Here is a 21616-nt window from a genome sequence, read left to right as displayed (position 1 = left end):
GGCCTAAAAACTGTTGAAACTCATTCGATCCGGAGGACTGACCCTTGCTCTGATACTCTTCAACCAGTTGAGGGCAGGCGGTCAGGGGCAAACAGTTGCCCCAACGGGAACGTGCATCCTGGCAACTGGACGGCGGAGTGCTCTGAATTAACTGACCCTGGGCTGCAATTGCTGCAAGTATATACGAGCGAAATCGGGGTGGAACCAGGGATGGCAGATGTTCATGATGATTATTGTGTGGCTTGCAATTTCGAGGGGAAGGTCGCTAATCTATCAGTGTATTGCCAATTGATAAGGTGATTTCGTTGTGTTTTCGTTTTGTTTTTGAATTTTGCTTTATGTGTTTCAGTTTATTGCGCTTTTGACTATAACTAGAAATACGTGGGTAAAGGGGGTGAGGGTTGGTGGAGGAGCAGGAGGCGGAAGGGGAGATGCGTCTACAGGTGAAGACTGCTGCGACGTCGCCGACGACGACGGCGACGACGACGCTGTGGCCCCGGATTGAGTGGCATAAAAATCATCATGTCCGAACCAATTTGACCAGTCGACGCCACCAGTCGAGAATTTTGCTGTCGTGGATCTATGCAAGGGCAATTGGGCAACGGACGCATGCCTCCTGGCAGACAGACCAACGGCTGACTCGGGCACGTCGGCAAGGGCAGAGTGGTGCCAATGGTGGTGCTGGTGCTGCTTGACGAGGTCGTTGTTGTCGTAATGGTCGTCGGCGGTGGAAACGGTGGAGTCACCGAAGTCAGTGGTGGGGTAAACGGCGGCGTTGCCGATGTCTGTGGAAACGGTGGTGTTGGCTGGAATGTCGGTATCACTACAGATGTCGAAGGTGGCATATAGGGCGGTCCAACAGGCGGCACAGGCAACGGCAGTGGCGGCAATGACGAAAATGGAGGTGGAGGAGGTGGAGTTAGTGGACCATTTGGTGGCGGCAATGGATATACGGGCAGATAACCTGTTGGATACAGCGGACACAGTCCCTTGATGCTCGCCAAATACGATAGGAATGGCCAAAAGTAGACCTTAATGCAAAACTCTTCCAACAGCATATCGGAGAGCGAGTCAGAGTGATCCGTGCAACTGGACAAGAAGTTGACAACTGTCCAAAATGCTCAACCAACTGGACCCAAACATAATGTGTGAATGATTTATTTAATTATTTATTTGCTTTTGTGGAGCAAAATTATTATCTACATATATGCAGACCAAATAGATTGTTCCATCACCAGGGGCGGTTCCACAACAAATGAGGGCGAATGAAAGCCCAAATAAAAAAACACTCGAAATAGAAAATGTTGTCAATTCTGACATAGCAATGAAAGGAGTGGAAAAAATGGACCAAGTTGCAAAAATTAGTCAATAAAATGATTTCGAAATATCTTTCTCAATATAGAGAATCAGATAAACCATCTTTTGCTTATGAAATTCATTTCCTAGAGCGGGTCTTGATGGTTTTCTTTCACAAAACCCTGTTGAATTAAGCAATTTCCGCAGTTTGATAGCCAAACCGTATTTCACTTTGTTCCAGCACTGAAATGCATCGTTAATTCTTGTCAAATTAAAATAACTGGGCCACTGGTGCTTGTCATCCGATAATGTCCAACCTGAACGATCATTTTAGTTGTGTTAACACTATGTTCTTGTTTATCTAACCAACATTAATTCGAATGACACCCAGCGAATATTCAATTAACACAAGCCTCAAAAATAAAAAAAAAAAAGAAGCACAGACACGATCCTTATCTCATGGCATTATCTGAATATACATATGTGTAGCAAAACACTTACATTTCATCGATATGGAAGAGGAATTCATCAGCATCAGAATTAGCCACAAAATTGAAATGAACTTTAGTATTTGATTAAATATATAGCAAGACATTTTGATATTCATGCTGGTGGTGGTAACAACTCTATGTGAACTGAATAAATGAGCCACTGACTCTCGTCAGTCTCGTCGTCTCGACTTAAATGAAACGCCATATGAAAAGGTATTCAATTGATGGGTTGAGTGGATTAATTATGGCAATTTTCCAAATTAAAACAATTTAAATGAAATAAAATGGAGAAAAACTCCATGCCAAATCATGACGCATCCCATGAACTTGGAGAGGGTGAAGTACCTCTGAATTGGTGAACACCAAGGTTTAACTATGTTTTAGATGCTCTTATTTATTTGAACTCTCATCAAAAATTCCGCTAAATCTAAATGCCGACTACGACTACCTCGATTACGTGTGTGTGTGTTTATATAGACATTGAATGAATTTATATATCTACATGCATATATAGAGCGAGATATATAAATGTTTATATATAAAGTTTATAAATTATGGGTTGGTGTGCGCGTATTAGCAGTCTAATCCCGATTTAATGCCATCCTCTCTATTCCCGATGCTTGCAATCGAGAAAAAGTTGAGCCTGCGATTGAACAAAACGAAAGATTTCCAAAAGCATTTCATTTGATGTCTTGCAATTGCCCTGAGAGGGTTCAAAAAAGGCTCCAGCACCGGAATTGGAGCCACCAACCGAACGTTTACCCCAGTCGGGTGAAAATGTCAACTATAATTGGAGTGAGAGAGAGAGAGAGAGGGAGTTACGATGAGCAAATTTGATCTTAAAACACACATCAAACTTAAAAATACTCACTTGACATTCCACAGAGGCGGCCAGGAGGACAACGAGCACTGCTCCAATGATGACTTGACTTTTGGTATTCATGTTGGCTACTGATAGTTCTCCTAAGGAACATCTCGAGTTTTATAGTCCTTGCAATTGTTAATTAATTTCACTGCCCACACACACTTGAAGGGTTTCGTTTCAATAATTATTTTTAGATTTCCTATGCCCAGAGACTCAAGACTTTGTTTTTTTTTTTTTTTGGGTCATTGAAAGACAGATTGGTCAGCAGTTTGGAAGCATTTGTGATTTGTTTTCTGGTATTTATTAGAATTGCGCATATATATTTAATATTTAATATATACACTACACATATGTATAAGACACACATATGGTATATATAGATGAAAATCTGTATATCCACACATACATATGTATATAGCATACATATGGTTATGTACATACATATTAATAATTAAATAAGTTCGTTAAATTAAGCAGTGTATAAGAGTTAAACGAGAATACAATTTTGTTTGTTTGTTGTTTTTTTTTTGTGGTTTTTTGTTTTGTTTTTTTTTTTGTTTTTGCGTATAAAAAATACAAATACGAATACAAAAAATATAATGATAATAATAACAATAATAATAATGATAAAATACACACACATACAAAATCTAGAATCTAGTTAAGACAATCTTGACTGAATTCGAATTTTATGATTATTATTATTATTATTACTATTATTATTATTATTATTATTATTAAATATTAATATAAATATTATTGCGTTGTGCGCTTTTGTTTTCTTCTTCTTGTTGTTGTTTTGTTTGTTTGTTTGCTTAAATCGTTTCGTTTTATTTTCGTTTCGAAATTATATAGATATAGCATTCGTTTTTGAGGCACTCAATTTGTTATAACAAAATTGGATTATAAGCATATATGTTTATATATATATATATAAATATATATAATCAAATTTGTATCCGCATATGCAAATACCTTGTATATATTAGTAAATAACAATACAAATTACAATAACACATTACTTTTGGCTTAATCGAAACAAACGATCCAACGAATGAGACAATCTTTTGGCTCAGTTATTGCAATAATTAAAAAAAAAAAGAAATAAATCAATTAATTGATTTACACAAAAAAAAAATAATAAAGAACACATACATACATACATATACAAAAGTTAAAAAAAAAAATACACAAACAAGAAATTCTCCCTAATTTGATTGCAGAGTTATTGTTGTCGTGGTTATGAACAAATATTATAAAAAATATTTATATACCTGTATATGTATATATGTTTTTAGTGTTTCAGTGTGTTTGTTTTTGTGTTTATGTCTAGATATATATTGTTTTTGTTAGCTACTCAATTAAGGGTCAAAGCATATTCGATGGCTTCGTTGGATGCCGTTGGATACTGGGCAGATAAGAAATGCACTTCATTTGGGTTTACGAATAGACGGGTTACGGACTACGGGGGACTGATTACTTTTACTGGTCTACTAGTAGCTGCAGCGTCTGGTGCGGTAAGTTTATTCCCTTATCAATGGAATTTCATAGCTCAGTCAATGCGCAGTCAATTTGGTGTTTTCATCTTTTCGAGATTCACTTCACTGGTTTATGGTTTATGGTTAATGGTTAAAGTTAAATGGTTATTGATATTGTTATTGGTGTTGGTTGTTGTTGCTGGCGTTGCTGGCATCCGATGGTTGATTGCTGCTGTTGGGCACAGGGGCAATAAGTAGACATGCCCTACATCAGGCAACACTTCTTTTTGCCCTTCTTCTTGTAGCTCTCCTCGATAAAGGGACGCTCAGCTATTTGAAATTTACGCACGATGCGCACTAACTCATGAAAGGCCTGATCGACATTGACACGCAGCTTGGCACTGCATTCAATGTAGGGTATCATTAGATTTCTGCTTGTATTTTGGGCCTCTTCCAGTGATACTTGTCGCTGATGCTCCAAATCGCATTTATTGCCCACCATCATCATGGGGAACTCATCGCGATCCTTCACCCGCAATATCTGACGTTGAAACTTTGGTATCTCGTCGAAGCTGGAATGATCGTTTAGCGAGAAGACAAGCAGAAATCCTTCACCTGAACGCATATACTGCTCCCGCATGGCGCTGAACTCCTCTTGGCCAGCAGTGTCCAAAACTGAAAGACAAAACGAAAGAAAATTGTCAGTTTTATGGTTTCCGAATAGCAAAAGCCTTAGAAACGTGTTCTAAACTTAACTATCAATCGTTAACTTTGCTCAAAGAGTTCAAGATTCGGCCCTTTGGTAAAGTTATTGTTTAGAAAAAGTTTGTTTAACACAAATTTTCTGTTTCACAAAGAATTTCATGATAAAGTATCAAGTAAACATAAGGATGGACAATGTGTATAGATAAAGTTAAGCTATAGCACGTTTCGTTTTTAGAGATTGGCCTCGCCTTGTTTTTCGAAAAACTTTCAAATGAATACAACTTACTGTCCAATTTGGCTGGCACATCGTCTATGACACATTGTTTGGTATATGAATCCTCGATGGTTGGATCGTAATCTGTGACGAAGTAGCTCTGCAGGGTGGATCAGATGAAAGATATCAGATATATGTACATTATATATAAATTAGATTAGAAGATGCCACAATAAATGCCAAGTGGGTTGGCTTCTATTTTGATTTGTTTACCCGCAGAGAGACGCCACTTTTTATCATCTAAATCCACAATAACAAGAAAATCTTTGCCCATGTGTGTGTGAACTAGCGATTGAGTAAGTGTGTGTGTGTGTGTGTGTGCATGCATGTATGTACATAGAGACAGGCAGACGGACGGACGGGCGGACAGACGGACAACACTGAGATGGGGAGATGACGCAAATAACTATAAATAAATGAGAAACGGACGGGCGCGCATTGCCACATCGTAGTGAGAGATGGTTATACTTGGGACGAATGGACAAAACGCGACCATGGTCATGACCATGCCAGGCATGGCCAACCGACCGCCGCCACTGCTGGCCCCTCCACTCGCCACCCTGCACATAAAACTGACGCTGACGGGCACACCCAAAAGCAGCGCTCAACTTCAATCACAACATCAAGCAACTCCCAATCCCTTCCTGCGTGCCTGCTAGTCTGCCCCTCTTTTCATAACCCGCCGCGGTTCGGGTCACCTCTTTTTTGGGGCAGGGCTCGACTCTTCTTCTTTTCGCTGCTTTTTTTGTGGAATTGTGGTGGTGGTGGTGGGGGCAAGGGGGTGTGGCTCCCGATGATCTCGACTTGAAAATATTTTTGTAGCTCTGGCATGGCCAAAAGAAGCTTGTTGCTTTTACCAAAACAAGGGTCGCCTGCTGCCCACTTGTCGCATGACCACGCCCCCGCTGCCGCCATTCCGCATATTATGCGCACACACAAATCCGTTTGAAGACGACGACGTCACCATTTATATTTGTTAATATATTTTCTTGGGGTAAAAGTATTAGAATACTTTTTTTTCCTCTCCGATGTGTGGAAATGTTACCTGTATGAATTGTATCGTTATGGCTGATTTTCCAACGCCGCCGCCGCCAACGACGACCAGTTTGTATGTTTGCATTTGCATTTTGCAATAATTATTGATGAGTTCGCGTTGTAGTACTTCCGTTGTTTTGTACAATAATATAATATTCAAATAACTTATGTAGTGTACGAATACGTATACTTAATTTACATTGTTGAACTCGTTCGTCACAGTGAAGACGATACAAAAAAATGGTCACACTGAAAGCATCTCTGTTAAATTTAAAAGCATCGTTTGGGAGCTCTGTTAAGTGTTAACAGCGTCATTTTCGCGAACTGTTAACTCAAATTGAGCGCAGACCATGTTAAATATCTGGCAACACTTATTTTCCCGCCTAATCCAATATTGTGTGCAAAGCATGCAAAAGTTGATATAAACAAATTCTAAATATAAAAATACCCGAACTCAAACAAACAAAAATGCCAGAGGAACCTGAAGTTGTTATTGTTGATAAGCGGCACAATAACAGTCTGCCATGGATTGAAAAGTACAGACCTGTGAAATTCGACGAAATTGTCGGCAATGAAGATACCGTGGCGCGTCTTTCAGTGTTTGCGACTCAAGGAAATGCTCCAAACATTATCATAGCGGTAAGTGAGACAAGCTTTTTTTGATATAATTCTTGTAATATTTATATGAATGAAAATATCTTTAGGGTCCGCCTGGTGTGGGCAAAACCACTACCATCCAGTGTCTGGCACGCATTTTATTGGGCGATAGCTACAAGGAGGCGGTCTTGGAGTTAAATGCCTCCAACGAGCGTGGCATTGATGTCGTACGCAACAAGATCAAAATGTTTGCCCAACAAAAAGTTACCCTACCCAAGGGTCGGCATAAGATCGTCATTCTGGATGAGGCGGACAGCATGACGGAGGGCGCTCAACAGGCTTTGCGCCGTACCATGGAAATCTACAGTAATACCACACGGTTTGCCCTGGCCTGTAATACCAGTGAAAAGATAATCGAGCCTATACAATCTCGCTGCGCCATGCTCCGTTTCACAAAGCTCTCCGACTCACAGGTGATGGCCAAGCTGATTGAGGTCAGCCAGCTGGAGAATCTCAAGTATGAGGAGGATGGCCTGGAGGCCATTGTATTTACGGCACAGGGTGATATGCGACAGGCATTAAACAATCTTCAATCGACTGCTCAGGGATTTGGTGATATTACGGGTCCAAATGTTTTCAAAGTCTGCGATGAACCGCATCCCATGCTGCTCCAGGACATGCTGCATCATTGTGCCGGCAATGACATACACAAGGCTTATAAAATTCTGGCCAAACTATGGAAACTGGGCTACGCTCCAGAGGATATAATTGGCAATATTTTTCGTGTCTGTAAACGCTTGAATATCGACGAACAGATGAAGTTAAACTTTATACGCGAGATCGGCATAACACACATGAAAATCGTCGATGGTAACAATTCGCTTCTACAGCTTACTGGTTTGCTGGCCCGCCTCTGCCAAGTGGCCGAGGCTAACTAATTCTTAATTAGTAATTAATTTTTTTTTAAATAAAAATAAAAACATTTATCGATAAACCGACTCGATACTTTCCGGGTCGATAATTATCACCACTAATCGATAAATATCGCACTACATGCACTGTCATCTCTAACGTTTAGTTTTTGCAGTAAAGTGAACATGGCGAGTCTTGGGGGCCAGCACGAAAATTATTCGACTAATCCAGGAGGTAGGCATTAAATATTGTCTACCATATAACAAAACGAAACTTAAAAGTTTGACCATCTAACTCAAGTGGAAGAATACAAACAACTATCCGGAGCAATGTCTTCTGAAGGTGCCAAAAATTTGTCTGTCAGACTCTACTGATTGCGCAGCACACACACACTCACTCACCTCACACACACACGCACAAAGCAAACGAAGTGAAGAAAAAAAAAACGAAAAAAATTTAAAAGAAGCCTTCTCTCATATGGGTGGCAAATGCTGCTGTCTACCGTGTGTTCTTTATAGCCTATGTGCATAATGTTTTCGTTTTCTATCCCCCACCCCCACCAACAGACAAAAAAAAAAAAAAAAGAAGAAGAAGAGGAAGAAAAAGTCAACCGGAGTTTGAGTTTATAAATAAGTTCATGTTTCCAGAGGAAAACATTATTTTCCGTTGCTGCTGTCTCGCTGCTGCTTCGTCATCGTGCAGCTGAAAGTTTTGTTTGTGTATGTGTGTGTCCCCCCAGCCATAACCATCCCCGCCTCCTCCTCCTCATTCTGGCTGCCTACTTTAGCATTACCCTCCGCTCTCCTTGCCTCCTCCAAAGACAAATGCGTGTTTTCTTCTTCTGGCTACAAGTGCAAAACAGAAGCCCATTGATTTTCCCATTCGATACGATTCTGTGATTGAGTGAAAAGAGCCAACTATTGTTAGGAATGGGTGTTAGGGAGTGGGAGGGAAAAGTTCTATGAAAACTTAAAAACTGAAAAAAACTAATTCAACTCATTCCTTTTTTGACTAATTTCTGAATTTTGCTTTGCAGTGGAAAACACACCCCAAAAGAGACCCGAAAGCCGAGAGGGGAGCGCCGAACGAAAAGGTAAGCTTACAATAATATACTTTTAATGTTGGTCGGTCTCCACTTGTTACATAAAGTTCGACCATATGTAAATATAACTCTAACCATCTACACACACATATACATATATCCAATGTGTGTGTATGTGTTTGTGTGTAAATATTCATTCTGAACTAGCCCACGCATTCGCATCAGCCGGCACAACTCTGCATTGGTTTGCTCAGGTGGGCGGCGACACTCGCCCTGTCGAAGATGACTCTCAAGGTAGTTCACATTCCTTCCACCTTCAATATATGTACTTACATACATATGTATATTCCAACTATATTGCCCCGCCCCAGAGCATGATCTCACTAAACTTACTAACCGTTTATACTGAGGAAGAGGCCTAGACTCCAGCTTAACGACCTTGCCATGGTCTCGATTGATTTTTCATTGCTACAATTGATGACTTTGTTACAACTCTAAGAGCACAAAGACCCGATTTGTCTGTTGTCAGCAGACTGAATTTTGAAACTATCTATAACATGGCTTAAAGGGTTACATGGGTCTCTCTTATCTCTTATCTTAATAGTTGACAGTTCTTAAGATGTATGTCGTAGTTTCTAAAAATAAACACAAAACAATGTGTCGCCTCACAAATCTAAATATAAAACTTAACTTATCGGTAGTGTATAAAGAAAGGAAGGATAGTTATGCCTATTCACTATTCACTTTGTAAAGAGAATGTCCGTTTGTCTGTCCATCCAATTGTTGTTAACCGTATGACTTGAAAATGTTCTACAAGGTCGTCAATCACTTTTGGCTACAGATTTTGTGTCTGTGTTTGAGGATTTCCGAGTTGTTATTCGAGAGCTTGATATTTTGCACCTTGAATCAAATGAATCATCGTACATTAAAATCTGACCCCGCAAACTCCAACTTTGAATTGCATTTTCACTAAATGTTAATTGCGTCATGAAATTCCAATTCCGAAAAACTCCAATCCCAACGATAACGTCCGCCCGCAAGTGTTTTCATTCGTTCGATTACTAGTTTGGTTTGCTATCAACAAAAAAAAAAAAAGTTAACAATGTTTATTATCTTTTCTTTCGTTTTCCTTTTGCATATTTGCGAGTCCAATGTCATTTCAATGAAAAAAAAAACACACACACACTCACACTAATGTGTGCTTACATTTTCTTTTTTTTTTCCATTTTTTTTTTGCACACTCTCTGCGAGTTGTGAAGGGGTTAAACGGGCGGGGGCGGCTCTGGGTCGGCGGTCGCTCTCTGTTTTGTCAATTGACCCACATAGTTAGTGTACGGACGGCTGGTCGGTCGGTCGGTCTGATGATGACGTCAGCGCGTTGTAAATAACTTGCCGGCAAATGCCAAAATAAAAAAAAAATAAAAAAACAAAACAACAACAACACCGAAACGAAAAGAGAAATGAAACTTGTTTTGTTGTTGCTGTTTTTGCTTTTATTTTTTATTGATTTTTGGCTACAGGTAGCCCAAAACAGCGAAATATGCAAAAGGAATTATCACTTTTTTTTTTTTTTTTTTTTTGGGCAAATCAATATGACGACTAATTCTCTTTTTCGCTATCCCGGCGATTTATTCTAAATCATTTTCCAGTGTCCAAAGATCGAGAGGAGAAACTAAAATATGCACGAGACCGACAAAATGAGGAGAGACAAAGGAAAATTGAAGAGCTGCGTGCTCAGGCCGAGGCAGCTCAAAGGTATCGCGAACAAAAGGAAGAGGAACGACGACGTCGCATCGAGGAGATACGGGTCCGTGACACAGAGAAGCGTCATCAGGTGGAGGAGCGGAAAAAAGCCATAATTGAGGCCGAGAAAGAGCGACGCGAATATATACTGAAAAAGAATCTGGTAAGAACTTGTTGTTGCTGTTGTTGTGGGCAAATAAAACAAAACACAAACAAACAAACAAAAAAAAAAAGCACAATTAAATATGTTATCTCTCTATCTATCTATATATGTAAGCAGGAACGAGAATCGCGAATAGAGACAAAGAAAAGGGATAGAAACTCTATAGTGTTTGCTTTCGGTTCATCAACGCCACGTTTACTGGATGTGCCTGCGGATTATGGTTTGGTATCGCCCAGTGCCTTTTGGGGCCAGAGAAGGTAAAATTTGTAATTACGATCCATAGAGAAGGGAATGCACTCAATGCAGAAACTGTCCAAAAGAACACTCTATTCAAGCAAAATGCATTTATTGGTACTAGATTACGTTTTGGCCTTCATTCCGGTGTTTTCTAAATCGTTTATCACCGCGCCCACAAGTAAATGTTGCCAAGTCCAATAAAAGTGCCAAATGCTTGTTAGATATTGCCGGTGTTTTTTTTTTTTCCACTGAGCGAAGTATGAAAAATCGTTAGCACCGAATAGAAAGTCTTTCGGTTCGTTAAACTTGTGCCCAGGTAACTAATAGTAAAGAGAAGGCTTTTGCCCCTCCCCCACCTCAATAGACGAATAGAATGTTGAAACAACAGAGTTTAAATCGGTTCAATAAATTTGAGAGTCAATGTCGCCCGTCGATGCATTCCCTTATCTATGGATTGATTAATTGTCATTATCTAATTATTGATTGGTTGATTATTATTGTTTCTAGATCAACATCAATATCGAATGTTGCAGCGGGCGCCTCGCTCTCACGTCGAAGTTCAGAGCGTGAACTTGCCGATAGTGGTGCAAAGAAGCGTGCTTCATCATCCACGGACAGACATGATGGTGAGTCAATGGGAAATGTCGAACAAACGAGACTTGAAACTCAACTTGAACGCAACTTGAACCCCCACACACACACACACACGACACACACCAATACCAATACCAACATACGACAAACACACACAAACACACGAAAATGACACCACCACACCACGTAATCTTAATATATTTTATTTTGCAGTTATCGTTTGTATCTCAGTTGTTTTCTATTTTGTTAAATGTGTGACCGCCCGACCAACCTCCTCTACCCCTTAACCACTTTCCTATGATCCAATGATATATCCTGTTATATCTTAATCAATGTACCCTAATTCTCTCTCTGTATCTCTCTCCTTTTACATATACACATATATATCCTTATATATGTATAATATGCGGCACAAAATAGATTTTGTTCTAGTACAATTTTGAATACTTATTGTTAGTATAATATATGATTTTGCACACATACACACACAGACACCCAATTTACACACACACACACACACACAAACAAACAAATATAGAAAACAAAGCAAGCTGTAATCACACCTCTGTAATATCCCACCAATTTTCTTTCTCTCTATCTATCCCTTAAATATACATAAATATATATAAATAAATATATATATATTGATGACAAATTGTTAATACACTCAATTTGCAAACCGAAACTCACTCAAACACACACACACACATACACACACATACACACTCAACCACATATACACACACAGATCATCGACGCAAATCTTCGTCCATGTATGAGGTATTCAATTGGGGCTATTCCAATGATGAGCCGCCAAAGCGGTATTCGTTATCAATAGCGAGCAGTGAGATAAATATTGATGGGCCAGCTCCACCCAATTCAAATTCAAAACATATTACAACAACCGCGCACAGACAAAATAATAATAATAATAGTACTCCAATAACAACAACAACAACAAATGCTGCAAGCCAACACCACTACAACAACAACAACAACAGCAATCATAACTCGTATCGTAAGGGTGAGGGTTCTGTCTTCTTCTTCTACTTCTTCTAGTCAACTTCTTTTAAATCTTCATTACCAAATCCAATAATATTATAATTATTATGTTCCTGTTTTTAGTAATAATCTTACCATATTTTGTTGTTTACCCTAAAATTCCTCACCTACTACTACCATAAATGCCTGTTCAATCTGTTAACCTGCCCCGCCCCCCTGTCTCCCTTTGATGCTAATCTTTTTTGTCAACTAACAGTCTCCTTCAGCATGTTTTTCCAAGTTTTTTGCATGATATATAAACTCCGTCGACCCCTGCTCCCCCACAAGTTGTGTAGCTCCTAATATTGTGCCTGGCTCAATCTTTCTCGCTCGCTCTCTCTCTCTCTCTTTCTCTCTCCCTGTCGCGTTTTGCTGTTGAGACTTTCTAACCTTGAACAGCAGCAGCGCAGAAAATCTCTCAGAAAAGGCTATTCGCTTATTTTCTTGTGAATTTTTTATTTTTTTTTAAAGTAGCTTGTTTTCTTTTTCCCTTGGCATGGTTGTTACTTGACAAGATTTTTACACATCAAACTTAGGTTATAAGATGGATATAAACTGAAGTCCTACAAAAGGGACTAGAGATTCTATATCTTTGAATTTATGTTTACAAGGAGTAAAGTTTTATAATAACTCCGAAATGCCAGTTCCAGGCGAAAATCTCTCTCAATCTCGGTCTGCGACTTATAATATGTATATACAAAATGATATAGGAGCTCCATATAGTTAATATAATTTATACTTCCTCTACGAATTCCAATTCTGAATAAATTTGCATCCATCTTATTGTGAAACCTTCAGATAACACAGGCCGACATGATTTTTGGTCACTTTAACTTAAGAGGTCTTCCTAACTAATTCGGGTACGCTAATTCTGTCCATCACATCCAGATTCCAATAATTCTTTAAAATTAAAAAGATTCAAATTCTTCGAATCCCTAATCCCTATGAAATACTTTTTGGCTCAAATTTGACTCATTTTGGAACCATATCCAAAGTGTAGGATATTATGCATTATAATGAGAAAACGCCTCCTTGATATTTTGTAAATTGCTTTTAAATCATACCTAATATATTTATAGGTTCAAATAATAATGTTTTATGATAATAATTTGTTTATATTATACTATAAAGTATTGCAAATGAGGTCAATTTGAATAATGACAGCACGCTCAAATTACTATAAGAGACCCATTGAACCCTAAACACTCTTTCATGACTTCAAAAATGTCGGCCTGTGTAATGTGTAAATATCCTTGAAGCTATTTTTTTTTTTAATTTTTTTTGGTTTTGCTTTTGGTTTATTTTTTGCTCTTAGTGAATAAGTTAAAATAGTTGTTTTTTTTTGGAGTTCAATTTGCTCTCTCTCTCTCTCTCTCTTAACGATTTGTTATTACGCCTGTTATCAAAGATTTAAGAAAAGAAAGAAAGATAAAAATCCAAATTCCAAAAACCACTCGAACCAATATTGCAGAAGATATCGTTGACACATCACCCATCGTGTTCCGAAGCGTTTACCGCAGGAAAACGGACCTTATGCCAACAATACCCAGCCCCCGAGACGGGCATTATGGTTCGCGCAGCTCATTGAGCACCACGCCAGCCAGAACCCCAGGTAAGAATGCGACCCCCATTGAAACTTAAAACAAAACAAAAAAAAAACAATTTAGTTACAGCTATCATCTAAGATCTCATTGTACTGCCATCACAATCAATCATCAATCAATCAATCTCCATTGCCTTATCATTCGGTTAGCCCATTTTGTAGGTGCCAAGTCCTCCCGAGTGCCCTAGAGTTGCCCACCCCCCGCCTACCCCTTTAAAGAAAAAAAAAAAAAACCAAATACCCCTTACTTTTTGCTCTTTTCTTTTGTTAATTTGTGCATTTATTATATTATATTGTTTTTATGAGAAAATGCTTAGGCAGAGAGTAAGGAAACCATGTTACCTACTACCTAGCACTATTTTTGTGTAAGCACCCACTACCACCTACACACCAAACAACAACAACAACACAACCACCCACACACACACATACACTTTCTCGATCTCAATCTCACGCATTCTGTAGCCTAAACCACACACTTTCTGTCCTCCCCATTTGTTTTTTTTTTTTTATTGTGCCGTCTTCTGTATAAAAATAATTAGCTAAATAAGGATCTCCTCTGCAAAACAATGCAAACGAAGCTACCAAAACCAAAAAAAAAAAAACCCTCAAAACCAAAAACAAAACTGTTTCTGATTCATGAACCACTTTTTCACTTATCACTAACGTGAATCACCACCACAGGACGTGCCTACTCGATGAATCGACTGGATCAACTGGCCCAGCCAATACGACGCAATGGCGAGCATGTTCGTGCCATTCTGGAACGGGAGCGACGTGAACGTGAACTGGAGATGCTGGACGAGACGTCCTCGCTGGGCGGCGGTGTCGGTCGGCGAAATGCCGCCGGTTCACGCTCCAAGCGGGCGGGCAGTGCTGGTGGCAGTGGAACAAACAGTGCCACTGGTAACATGTCGCGCAGCATGACCCATTTAGCGGGCACCACACATCGGGAGCGTGGAAAATATTCATTGGGCGGCGGCATTTCGACCAGTTTCCGGCCATTGGGCAGTACTGGGCAACGTGACTCCAGTAAGAGCATGACACAGATTAGTTCTTCGTGGTCAACATATGGCACTACACCAACAATTTACAACCACCAATACCAATACCACAACAACCACCACCACCACCACAACCACAACCAACCACAACGCCAATCCAATCTTGGCTTACAAACTGCCGCAACTAAAAAATATCTTCAATCATCATTTGCCTCATCTTCCGCATCCTTCTACTCGAACGCGACTAGGCGTGGCGGCCAGCAACAATATGCGACTTCTACTACTAACCCCTATCGTTATCTCGATCTCGATCCAAACTCATTGTTGCTCATGAACTCTTCTAGTTTGTTAGTGAATGCAGGTGTGTGAGAAAACAAACAATCAAACAAACAAACAAACAATTCAAAAGCTACCAACCACCCACTTCATAATACAAACAACACACCATAATCGAACTTCTATCCTCCTAATCGCGGCTAGTTGTAGTCACTGTAAACCATTCAAATCAATTCAAAATCCATGACAATAATTTTGTTTGTAGTTCCTATGGTTATAAACCTCTATAACCTAACCAATTCCCCTTCACCACCAACACCAATCCGATTAGAGTAACCACCAAAACCAAAAAAGAACATTGCACACTTAATTGGCTAACTCGAAAACCACACCTCTTCCCCCACAGACAAACACAAACATACCAACACACACACACACACACACATGCCTATAGTTACTCACACATACATATATAGTGCTACCAAACATTAACATCAGAAGACATACAATGAACGACCGATTTTAGATTTCTACTTTCATGTTCTCCATATGAGCAACAATTTGTTATTGAGATTATGTATCTACAAATCAATTGTGGATCTAAGATGTCCGATCTGTGTATATAAAAAAATTACCTCTAACTGCATCGCCTGAAGCAAGAAGATTTCAAAATACTTACTTTACCCTAGAGCTGGGCCTTGCAAGATGAGAGTTGCATTAAACTGCTCCAAGAGAGTAACTCGGTTCTTAAGCATTCAAATTTGTTGTTCGAGGACTTCGGCAACCCATCGATTCACGCGCAAAAGAGTGAGCTCTTCGTTTCTACAAATCATCTCTCGAGATCCATTTTGAATGGATATAAGGATTGAAGAACTATTGATCGATTGTCCATATTGTATGCTGAGTTTTTCTACCGCCATTGATCTCTGTCGTTCGTTCGTTCGTTTCTTATGTATGATTTTCATCATAATCATCATCATCATCAACATCACACAGTGGAAGCGGAACATTTTCTTTGGCATAGTTATCTTTTTTTGTTCGTTTTTCAATTAATCATGGATGGTTTATTTTTAATTTTGGTTTTTTCCACATTGCAAAACAACCCACAACAACACACCAAACACCCAACCCAAATACTCACACACGCACACAGAAACAGCGGGGCATTATATACACATATATCAAACGCACTTATCCTTATTTGTCTATGGTATAAAGTTTGATGTCCTTATTCCCCTTGAATATATGTTGCCCGCTATCTATGTGTTTGTTCTCTTTTCTATGGTTTATGGCTAACTTTAGAGTATATTAATTTAGGCTTTTGGTTTTTGTCCTGTACTTTGTTTTGTGTTTATCTTTGGTCTTATGTCTTTATTCGTTATGGAAAACTCTGGTGACGGCCACAATTCACATGCGCTTTTATGTTAAAAAAAAAAAAATACAATTCCCTCCTCTAAATCCAACAAATGGAAAAATAATTGTCTTTCCCATCATTCGAATTGATAATATGAATCTTTGTTATTGTTAGGCTCGCGATCGGGCAATGCCACACCAGGCGGACATTTCAATAACTCAAGGCCCGGCAGCGCCATGTCCACCTCCACAACAATGTCCACATCAGGATTAGTGCCCAGACGACCGGCAACAGCGCCACGTAAACCCAGACCAGCAAGTATTGCCGGCACTGGTATGTCCCTTGAAGGTGAGCATCCTTAAATTGAGATATTTTCTGTACTCACATTATTGTTTGTGTGTTTTTGCAGAGATAAACAAACTAAAGAAGGATCAGAAGCCGCCGGTGAAAACAACAGCCGCTTCGCCATCTGCACAAACGACCCCCAAACGAACTGCAAACCTAATGTCCACCTCCTTAATTGTGACCTCTAGCTCATCACGTTTGAGCAGCGCCGAAAAGAAGACGCCCTCAAAGCGGGTAAGTTGCTCCTAAGACTATGTCAGGCTCGTCTCTAATTTTTCTCTTCTTTCCTGTAGGATTCTCCAATGGTGCCGAAGGCTGCATCTGCTTCAAAAGCTCTTCCGAATCGTACAGCCAGCTCGGAGCGCATTAGCAGGCATGCCAAGGAGTCAAAAACCAAGGATACCTCTGCAATGACCAGATCCATGATTGTCACCAATAGCAATAGCAGCATTAGCAGCACCAATACCACAACAATCACCACTACCACAACAGCCACAACTAGCAGCACTCTGACACCACCAGCTCTAGCGTCAGCTCCAGCTCCAGCATCAGAAACAGCTCCTTATGTTCCTGATCAAAATGGTGTGGAAAAGGTGTTAGCTGCTGACGAGATTCCTGTAGATAATTCAGCGGATGTAACAGTTGCAGCAGTTAAAGCTCCTATTACGGCTGTTAGCAAGGCAGAAAAAGAGGCTCTGAATTCGGTAAAAACTGAAGAAGTAGCTCAGCAGGTGGCGCAGGCTGTCGAACCGATAGCCACTGACCCGATACCAGCTGCTGCTGTTTCCGCAGTCACCGCCAATGTGGAGGAGAAAGCAGATGAGGGCACTGAGAAAGAGGAGCTGGCAGCCCCCAAACCACAGCCGCCTCAAGAGCAAACGGCTCCCAAGAAGCCATCGCGCAGCAAGGAAAACTCTGAAGTGCGTGAGCTCACGCCGCCTGCACCCAATGCTGGTCCTGATGGCAACGATCTGATGACGGCATCAATGATAGCCAAAAAAATCACGACCGAGGAGGAGGCAAAGGCCGCCTTGGCCGAGAGACGACGCCTGGCCCGCGAGGAGGCCGAACGACAGGCGGAATTGGAGCGCCAACGACTCGAGGCCGAACGTCTGGCCGAACTGAAAGCCCAAGAAGAAGAGGCCGAACGACAGCGTCTATTCGAAGAGGAGTCAACACGCCTGGCTGAAGAACAGCGACGTGGCGAGGAGGAACGTTTACGCAAGGCCATCGAGGTAAGTAAACGGAAAAGTCTTCAGAATGAACAAATTCTGATTTTTGCATTCTCCACACACACACACAGGAAGCTCAACAGAGGGAAGCGGAGGAACAACAGAAACGCGAAGAAGAGGAACGGCAGAGAGTAGAGCGTGAGGAGGCTGAAAAGAAGGCCAAAGAGGAAGCCGAGAAGCAGCGTGTGGAGGTAGCTGAACGTCTCAAGCGTGAGGAGAAGGAACGGGAAGAGCGGCGTAAACGCGTAGAAGCTATCATGTCCCGTACACGCAAGGGTGGGGCTGCAGCCACTCCTTCCAAGGTAACAATCTCCTAAATGTTCTCCCAAAAAAACAGATTAGATAAATTTTCTTTGCTCAATTTTCAGGAATCCAACGATAGTTCCAAGGCAGCTGCGACAGAAGGTCCCAAAGAGGCCAATCCCACAGGTGGCAGCACCAGCAGCAGTAGCGAAAGTAACAGCGGCAGCAGCAACAACTCCACTGGTGGTTCACCCAGCACTCCAGCAGTTACACCTTCAGTGACAGCTGACTCCGCCTCGGAGCCACCCAACAGCCAGGCCATGTATGAGCAGTCGGTGGTAGATAAAGAGAACTCGCTGATCAATAGCTTCTCCACAATGATCATCGACGAAAATGCCAAGAACCTGCAGCAGCAGCAGGTGAGCAATGGCAAGCTCTTGGCGGAGTTTACCACCAACACTCCAGCAGTGGCCAATGGCAATGGCCACATTGAGAATGTGAATAACAAAAAGTAAGAGCAATTGAAACTAGCATATTACCAAGTCGAGGACTACTAAACCGAAATGTAACTCTATTTGCCCACCCCCACAGTGACATCAACCTGCTGCAGGATACAGTGACTCCGACCGCCACGCAGCTGATCGATCTGAGCATTGAGTCACAACAAGATCTGCACCTGAACAATAACAACAGCTTGCTGACGAGCACAGCGGCAACCACCACGCTAGTCACTGCTGATAGTCACGAGAATAAAGGTGCCAACCCCTCCTCCCATTAATCTATCTTTGTCAATGTTACGCTAATCTGATCTGTCAATCATTCTCTCTCGTTCTCTTTCTCTGTCTGTGTCTCTGTCTCTCCATAGATATATCGTTGCTGTGAATTGGAAGAGGAAACCAAACATGATTGTTTTCTAAATCTAAATCTTGATATAGCTAAATGTGTGTGGAGTATTTATTTATAGGAGCATGAATAAGGAATGTGGAGACAAACTATGGTTACTACTACAAAACAACAAAAATCGAAAAGAAAAACAGGAAAACATAAAAGTTTATATATATGTATGTGTACACATATGAAAAACAAAGTCCCAACTATATATGTATATATATATATATATATATACTATACATACATAAACAGGAAAAACAAAAATGAAAAGAGGCCGCAGAGAAAACAAAAGTGCATGTAATTAGTTAAGAACTAAGACAAAGATAAGAGCTAACGAGATGGATATAGGATATGATATAAACACATACACACACATATAACATTTATATATACATATACATATATCCGGCGTCTCGGAGCTCTAAGGATCGTTGCGAAGCAATTATATATCAAAGAATGTTTGTGAAGCATCAAAAAATGGAATTTTCGATTCAATTCGATTTGCGATCTGAATGATGCATAATTTAATTACAAAAAAAAAAAAAACATAAAACAACGCTTTAAAAGTTTAAAAGTGCATAATTACAATTGAGTATAACTTAAAACGGCGAGAATTACCAATACACAAGCGAAGGATATAATTAAAAATTATAAATACATATATAGAAATCATATTAGGAAAAACAAATGGGTGATAGAGAACATCACCCCACCCCGGATGGATATCAAGAGAGAACTTTACGCGAGATTCAAGCGAGGCACAAAGATATGAGCGCCCCAACGCCGCCGCCATCACCTCCGACCGCCTCCTCCCCTCTACGAAATAATATGAAAACATCAAGAGAAACACAGAAAGAGAGATTCAAAAGCCGACAGTCGAAAATGCATACCCCAAGAACCTTGAAGCCGCCGCCCCTCCCCTTTTCATAAGCATAATGTTTAGTTTGCCCGCCCCGCCCTACACGCGCCTCCCTTCCCTCAAGTATGCACAGTTGTTTTGTAAGTTAAGTTTATTACGTTGAGCCAACGAATCGTGCGGTATTATTTATTAAACAAAACAAAAAAAGAGAAAGTAAAACAAATTCAATTGAAATTATTTGCTGATACTGTTTGTTGTATGTCCAAATTAGAAAGAATTCATGAGCAGAATCAGATAATATATATATATACAAATATAGGTAGCCTATAAAAAACACATATATACACACACACACACACTGTAATCATAGATATCAGATATCAGTGCTTGATAAAAAGAATGCCTAGGTCTAATCTAATATTGATGGAAATGGAAGGAGGGGAGAGTGATGAGTATATATATATATATACAAATGTACTATTTTGTAATAGGAATCAAAAGAAAAAAAACAAAAGAAAAAACAAATTCTGATTATGCTTATGTCATTATTATTATTATTATTACTATTATTATTATAAACAATTATTTTTCTTTTTTTTTGGTCTTATTGTAGTAAAAGTTCAGTGTAGATTATTTTTGTGCGTCGTCTTCATATAATAAATATATATACATATGTATATACATATATATATGCATATCAATTTAATATTATATATATATATTTTTTTTTTTGATAACAAATACGTTTATTTTTTATACATGCATATATATATGTGTATATATATATATATAACTGTAATTTGTATTTATTCATGTGCAAAAAGAAACAAAACCAACAACAACAAATAAATTATGATGATTATTTTTTAAATAATTTTGAAAAATTCTTATGTTTAGTCTATCCAACCCCGCCTTCCTCCTTCAACCACCCTGTGCACTAATCATAGCCTAGTAAATTGTATTAGCATGCAGGAAAACAAAATATAAAGGAAACAATAAGATTGTAAATTGAATTGAAATCGATCATACGCAATATATATGTATGTATATGTATACACAAACTCACATAAATGTTTACACAGACTCATCCACTTGTATCTGAGCGACAGGGCCTTAACAAATTGAATGATTTAATGATTGAGAGGAGCATAATGATAATGACGATGATGATGTTGATGATAATGATAACGATGTTGCATGATTGAGAAGAATTGAATGATAATATGATGATGATAAAGAAAACCATTTTTTCCGAAAGTTTCGCATGTGAAACCCGTTAATAGTTTAATATTAATATGATATGATAATGGCAATATATGTATGCAAAACTAATAAA

The 21616-nt window shown here is 39.6% G+C and overlaps 5 protein-coding genes across 15 annotated transcripts; 2 read left to right on the top strand and 3 right to left on the bottom strand.

Annotated features, from left to right (window-relative positions):
* Positions 1–397: 397 nt before the first annotated feature.
* LOC111518963 (proline-rich receptor-like protein kinase PERK2) lies at positions 398–1058 on the bottom strand. The gene has a single exon (XM_023177389.2). It carries the CDS (start codon positions 1056–1058, stop codon positions 438–440), a length of 621 nt encoding a protein of 206 aa, XP_023033157.1. The 3' UTR covers positions 398–437.
* A 1236-nt stretch (positions 1059–2294) lies between these two features.
* LOC6645390 (adipokinetic hormone) lies at positions 2295–2771 on the bottom strand. The gene is made up of 2 exons (XM_002068182.4): positions 2659–2771; positions 2295–2571 (listed from the first exon to the last, which is right to left on the bottom strand). Exons 1-2 carry the CDS (start codon positions 2728–2730, stop codon positions 2395–2397), a joined length of 249 nt encoding a protein of 82 aa, XP_002068218.1. The 5' UTR covers positions 2731–2771; the 3' UTR covers positions 2295–2394.
* A 687-nt stretch (positions 2772–3458) lies between these two features.
* Positions 3459–6378, bottom strand: LOC6645389 (ras-like protein 2). Its single transcript, XM_002068181.4, has 3 exons — positions 6155–6378; positions 5122–5209; positions 3459–4805 (listed from the first exon to the last, which is right to left on the bottom strand). The coding sequence occupies exons 1-3, from the start codon at positions 6233–6235 to the stop codon at positions 4396–4398; spliced, it is 579 nt and encodes a 192-aa protein (XP_002068217.1). The 5' UTR covers positions 6236–6378; the 3' UTR covers positions 3459–4395.
* Positions 6379–6508: 130 nt separating this feature from the next.
* LOC6645388 (replication factor C subunit 2) lies at positions 6509–7805 on the top strand. Its single transcript, XM_002068180.3, has 2 exons — positions 6509–6783; positions 6849–7805. The coding sequence occupies exons 1-2, from the start codon at positions 6613–6615 to the stop codon at positions 7677–7679; spliced, it is 1002 nt and encodes a 333-aa protein (XP_002068216.1). The 5' UTR covers positions 6509–6612; the 3' UTR covers positions 7680–7805.
* LOC6645387 (ensconsin) lies at positions 7805–19661 on the top strand. 11 transcript variants are annotated; one of them, XM_023177408.2, is made up of 15 exons: positions 7805–7887; positions 8690–8746; positions 10345–10601; positions 10719–10858; positions 11346–11464; positions 12181–12456; positions 13945–14085; positions 14761–15441; positions 16885–17058; positions 17120–17289; positions 17349–18290; positions 18359–18589; positions 18656–19041; positions 19122–19285; positions 19396–19661. In XM_023177408.2, the coding sequence occupies exons 1-15, from the start codon at positions 7839–7841 to the stop codon at positions 19410–19412; spliced, it is 3804 nt and encodes a 1267-aa protein (XP_023033176.1). In that variant the 5' UTR covers positions 7805–7838; the 3' UTR covers positions 19413–19661. The 11 variants fall into 11 exon arrangements, with proteins under 11 accessions (XP_023033176.1, XP_023033178.1, XP_023033180.1 ...); XM_023177410.2 differs by having other exon boundaries at positions 7806–7887; positions 14761–15108; positions 19396–19659; XM_023177409.2 differs by lacking the exon at positions 7805–7887 and adding an exon at positions 7968–7995.
* Positions 19662–21616: the final 1955 nt, after the last annotated feature.

This window comes from Drosophila willistoni (genome assembly GCF_018902025.1).
Source record: "Drosophila willistoni isolate 14030-0811.24 chromosome XR unlocalized genomic scaffold, UCI_dwil_1.1 Seg143, whole genome shotgun sequence".
In the NCBI taxonomy this organism is placed as follows: domain Eukaryota; kingdom Metazoa; phylum Arthropoda; class Insecta; order Diptera; family Drosophilidae; genus Drosophila; species Drosophila willistoni.
This window is presented reverse-complemented; position numbering and strand designations above follow the sequence as displayed.

Excerpts from the sequence above, each read along its gene's own strand:
- LOC111518963 (XM_023177389.2), bottom strand. The coding sequence starts at position 1,058 with ATGCTGTTGGAAGAGTTTTGCATTAAGGTCTACTTTTGGCCATTCCTA.
- LOC6645390 (XM_002068182.4), bottom strand. The coding sequence starts at position 2,730 with ATGAATACCAAAAGTCAAGTCATCATTGGAGCAGTGCTCGTTGTCCTC. Across the intron at positions 2,572-2,658 it reads CCGCCTCTGTGGAATGTCAA|TTGACATTTTCACCCGACTG; the intron begins GTGAGTATTTTT and ends CTCCAATTATAG.
- LOC6645389 (XM_002068181.4), bottom strand. The coding sequence starts at position 6,235 with ATGCAAATGCAAACATACAAACTGGTCGTCGTTGGCGGCGGCGGCGTT. Across the intron at positions 5,210-6,154 it reads TAACGATACAATTCATACAG|AGCTACTTCGTCACAGATTA; the intron begins GTAACATTTCCA and ends TCCACCCTGCAG. Across the intron at positions 4,806-5,121 it reads TGTGCCAGCCAAATTGGACA|TTTTGGACACTGCTGGCCAA; the intron begins GTAAGTTGTATT and ends TTTGTCTTTCAG.
- LOC6645388 (XM_002068180.3), top strand. The coding sequence starts at position 6,613 with ATGCCAGAGGAACCTGAAGTTGTTATTGTTGATAAGCGGCACAATAAC. Across the intron at positions 6,784-6,848 it reads CTCCAAACATTATCATAGCG|GGTCCGCCTGGTGTGGGCAA; the intron begins GTAAGTGAGACA and ends AAATATCTTTAG.
- LOC6645387 (XM_023177408.2), top strand. The coding sequence starts at position 7,839 with ATGGCGAGTCTTGGGGGCCAGCACGAAAATTATTCGACTAATCCAGGA. Across the intron at positions 10,859-11,345 it reads GCCTTTTGGGGCCAGAGAAG|ATCAACATCAATATCGAATG; the intron begins GTAAAATTTGTA and ends TATTGTTTCTAG. Across the intron at positions 14,086-14,760 it reads CACGCCAGCCAGAACCCCAG|GACGTGCCTACTCGATGAAT; the intron begins GTAAGAATGCGA and ends TCACCACCACAG.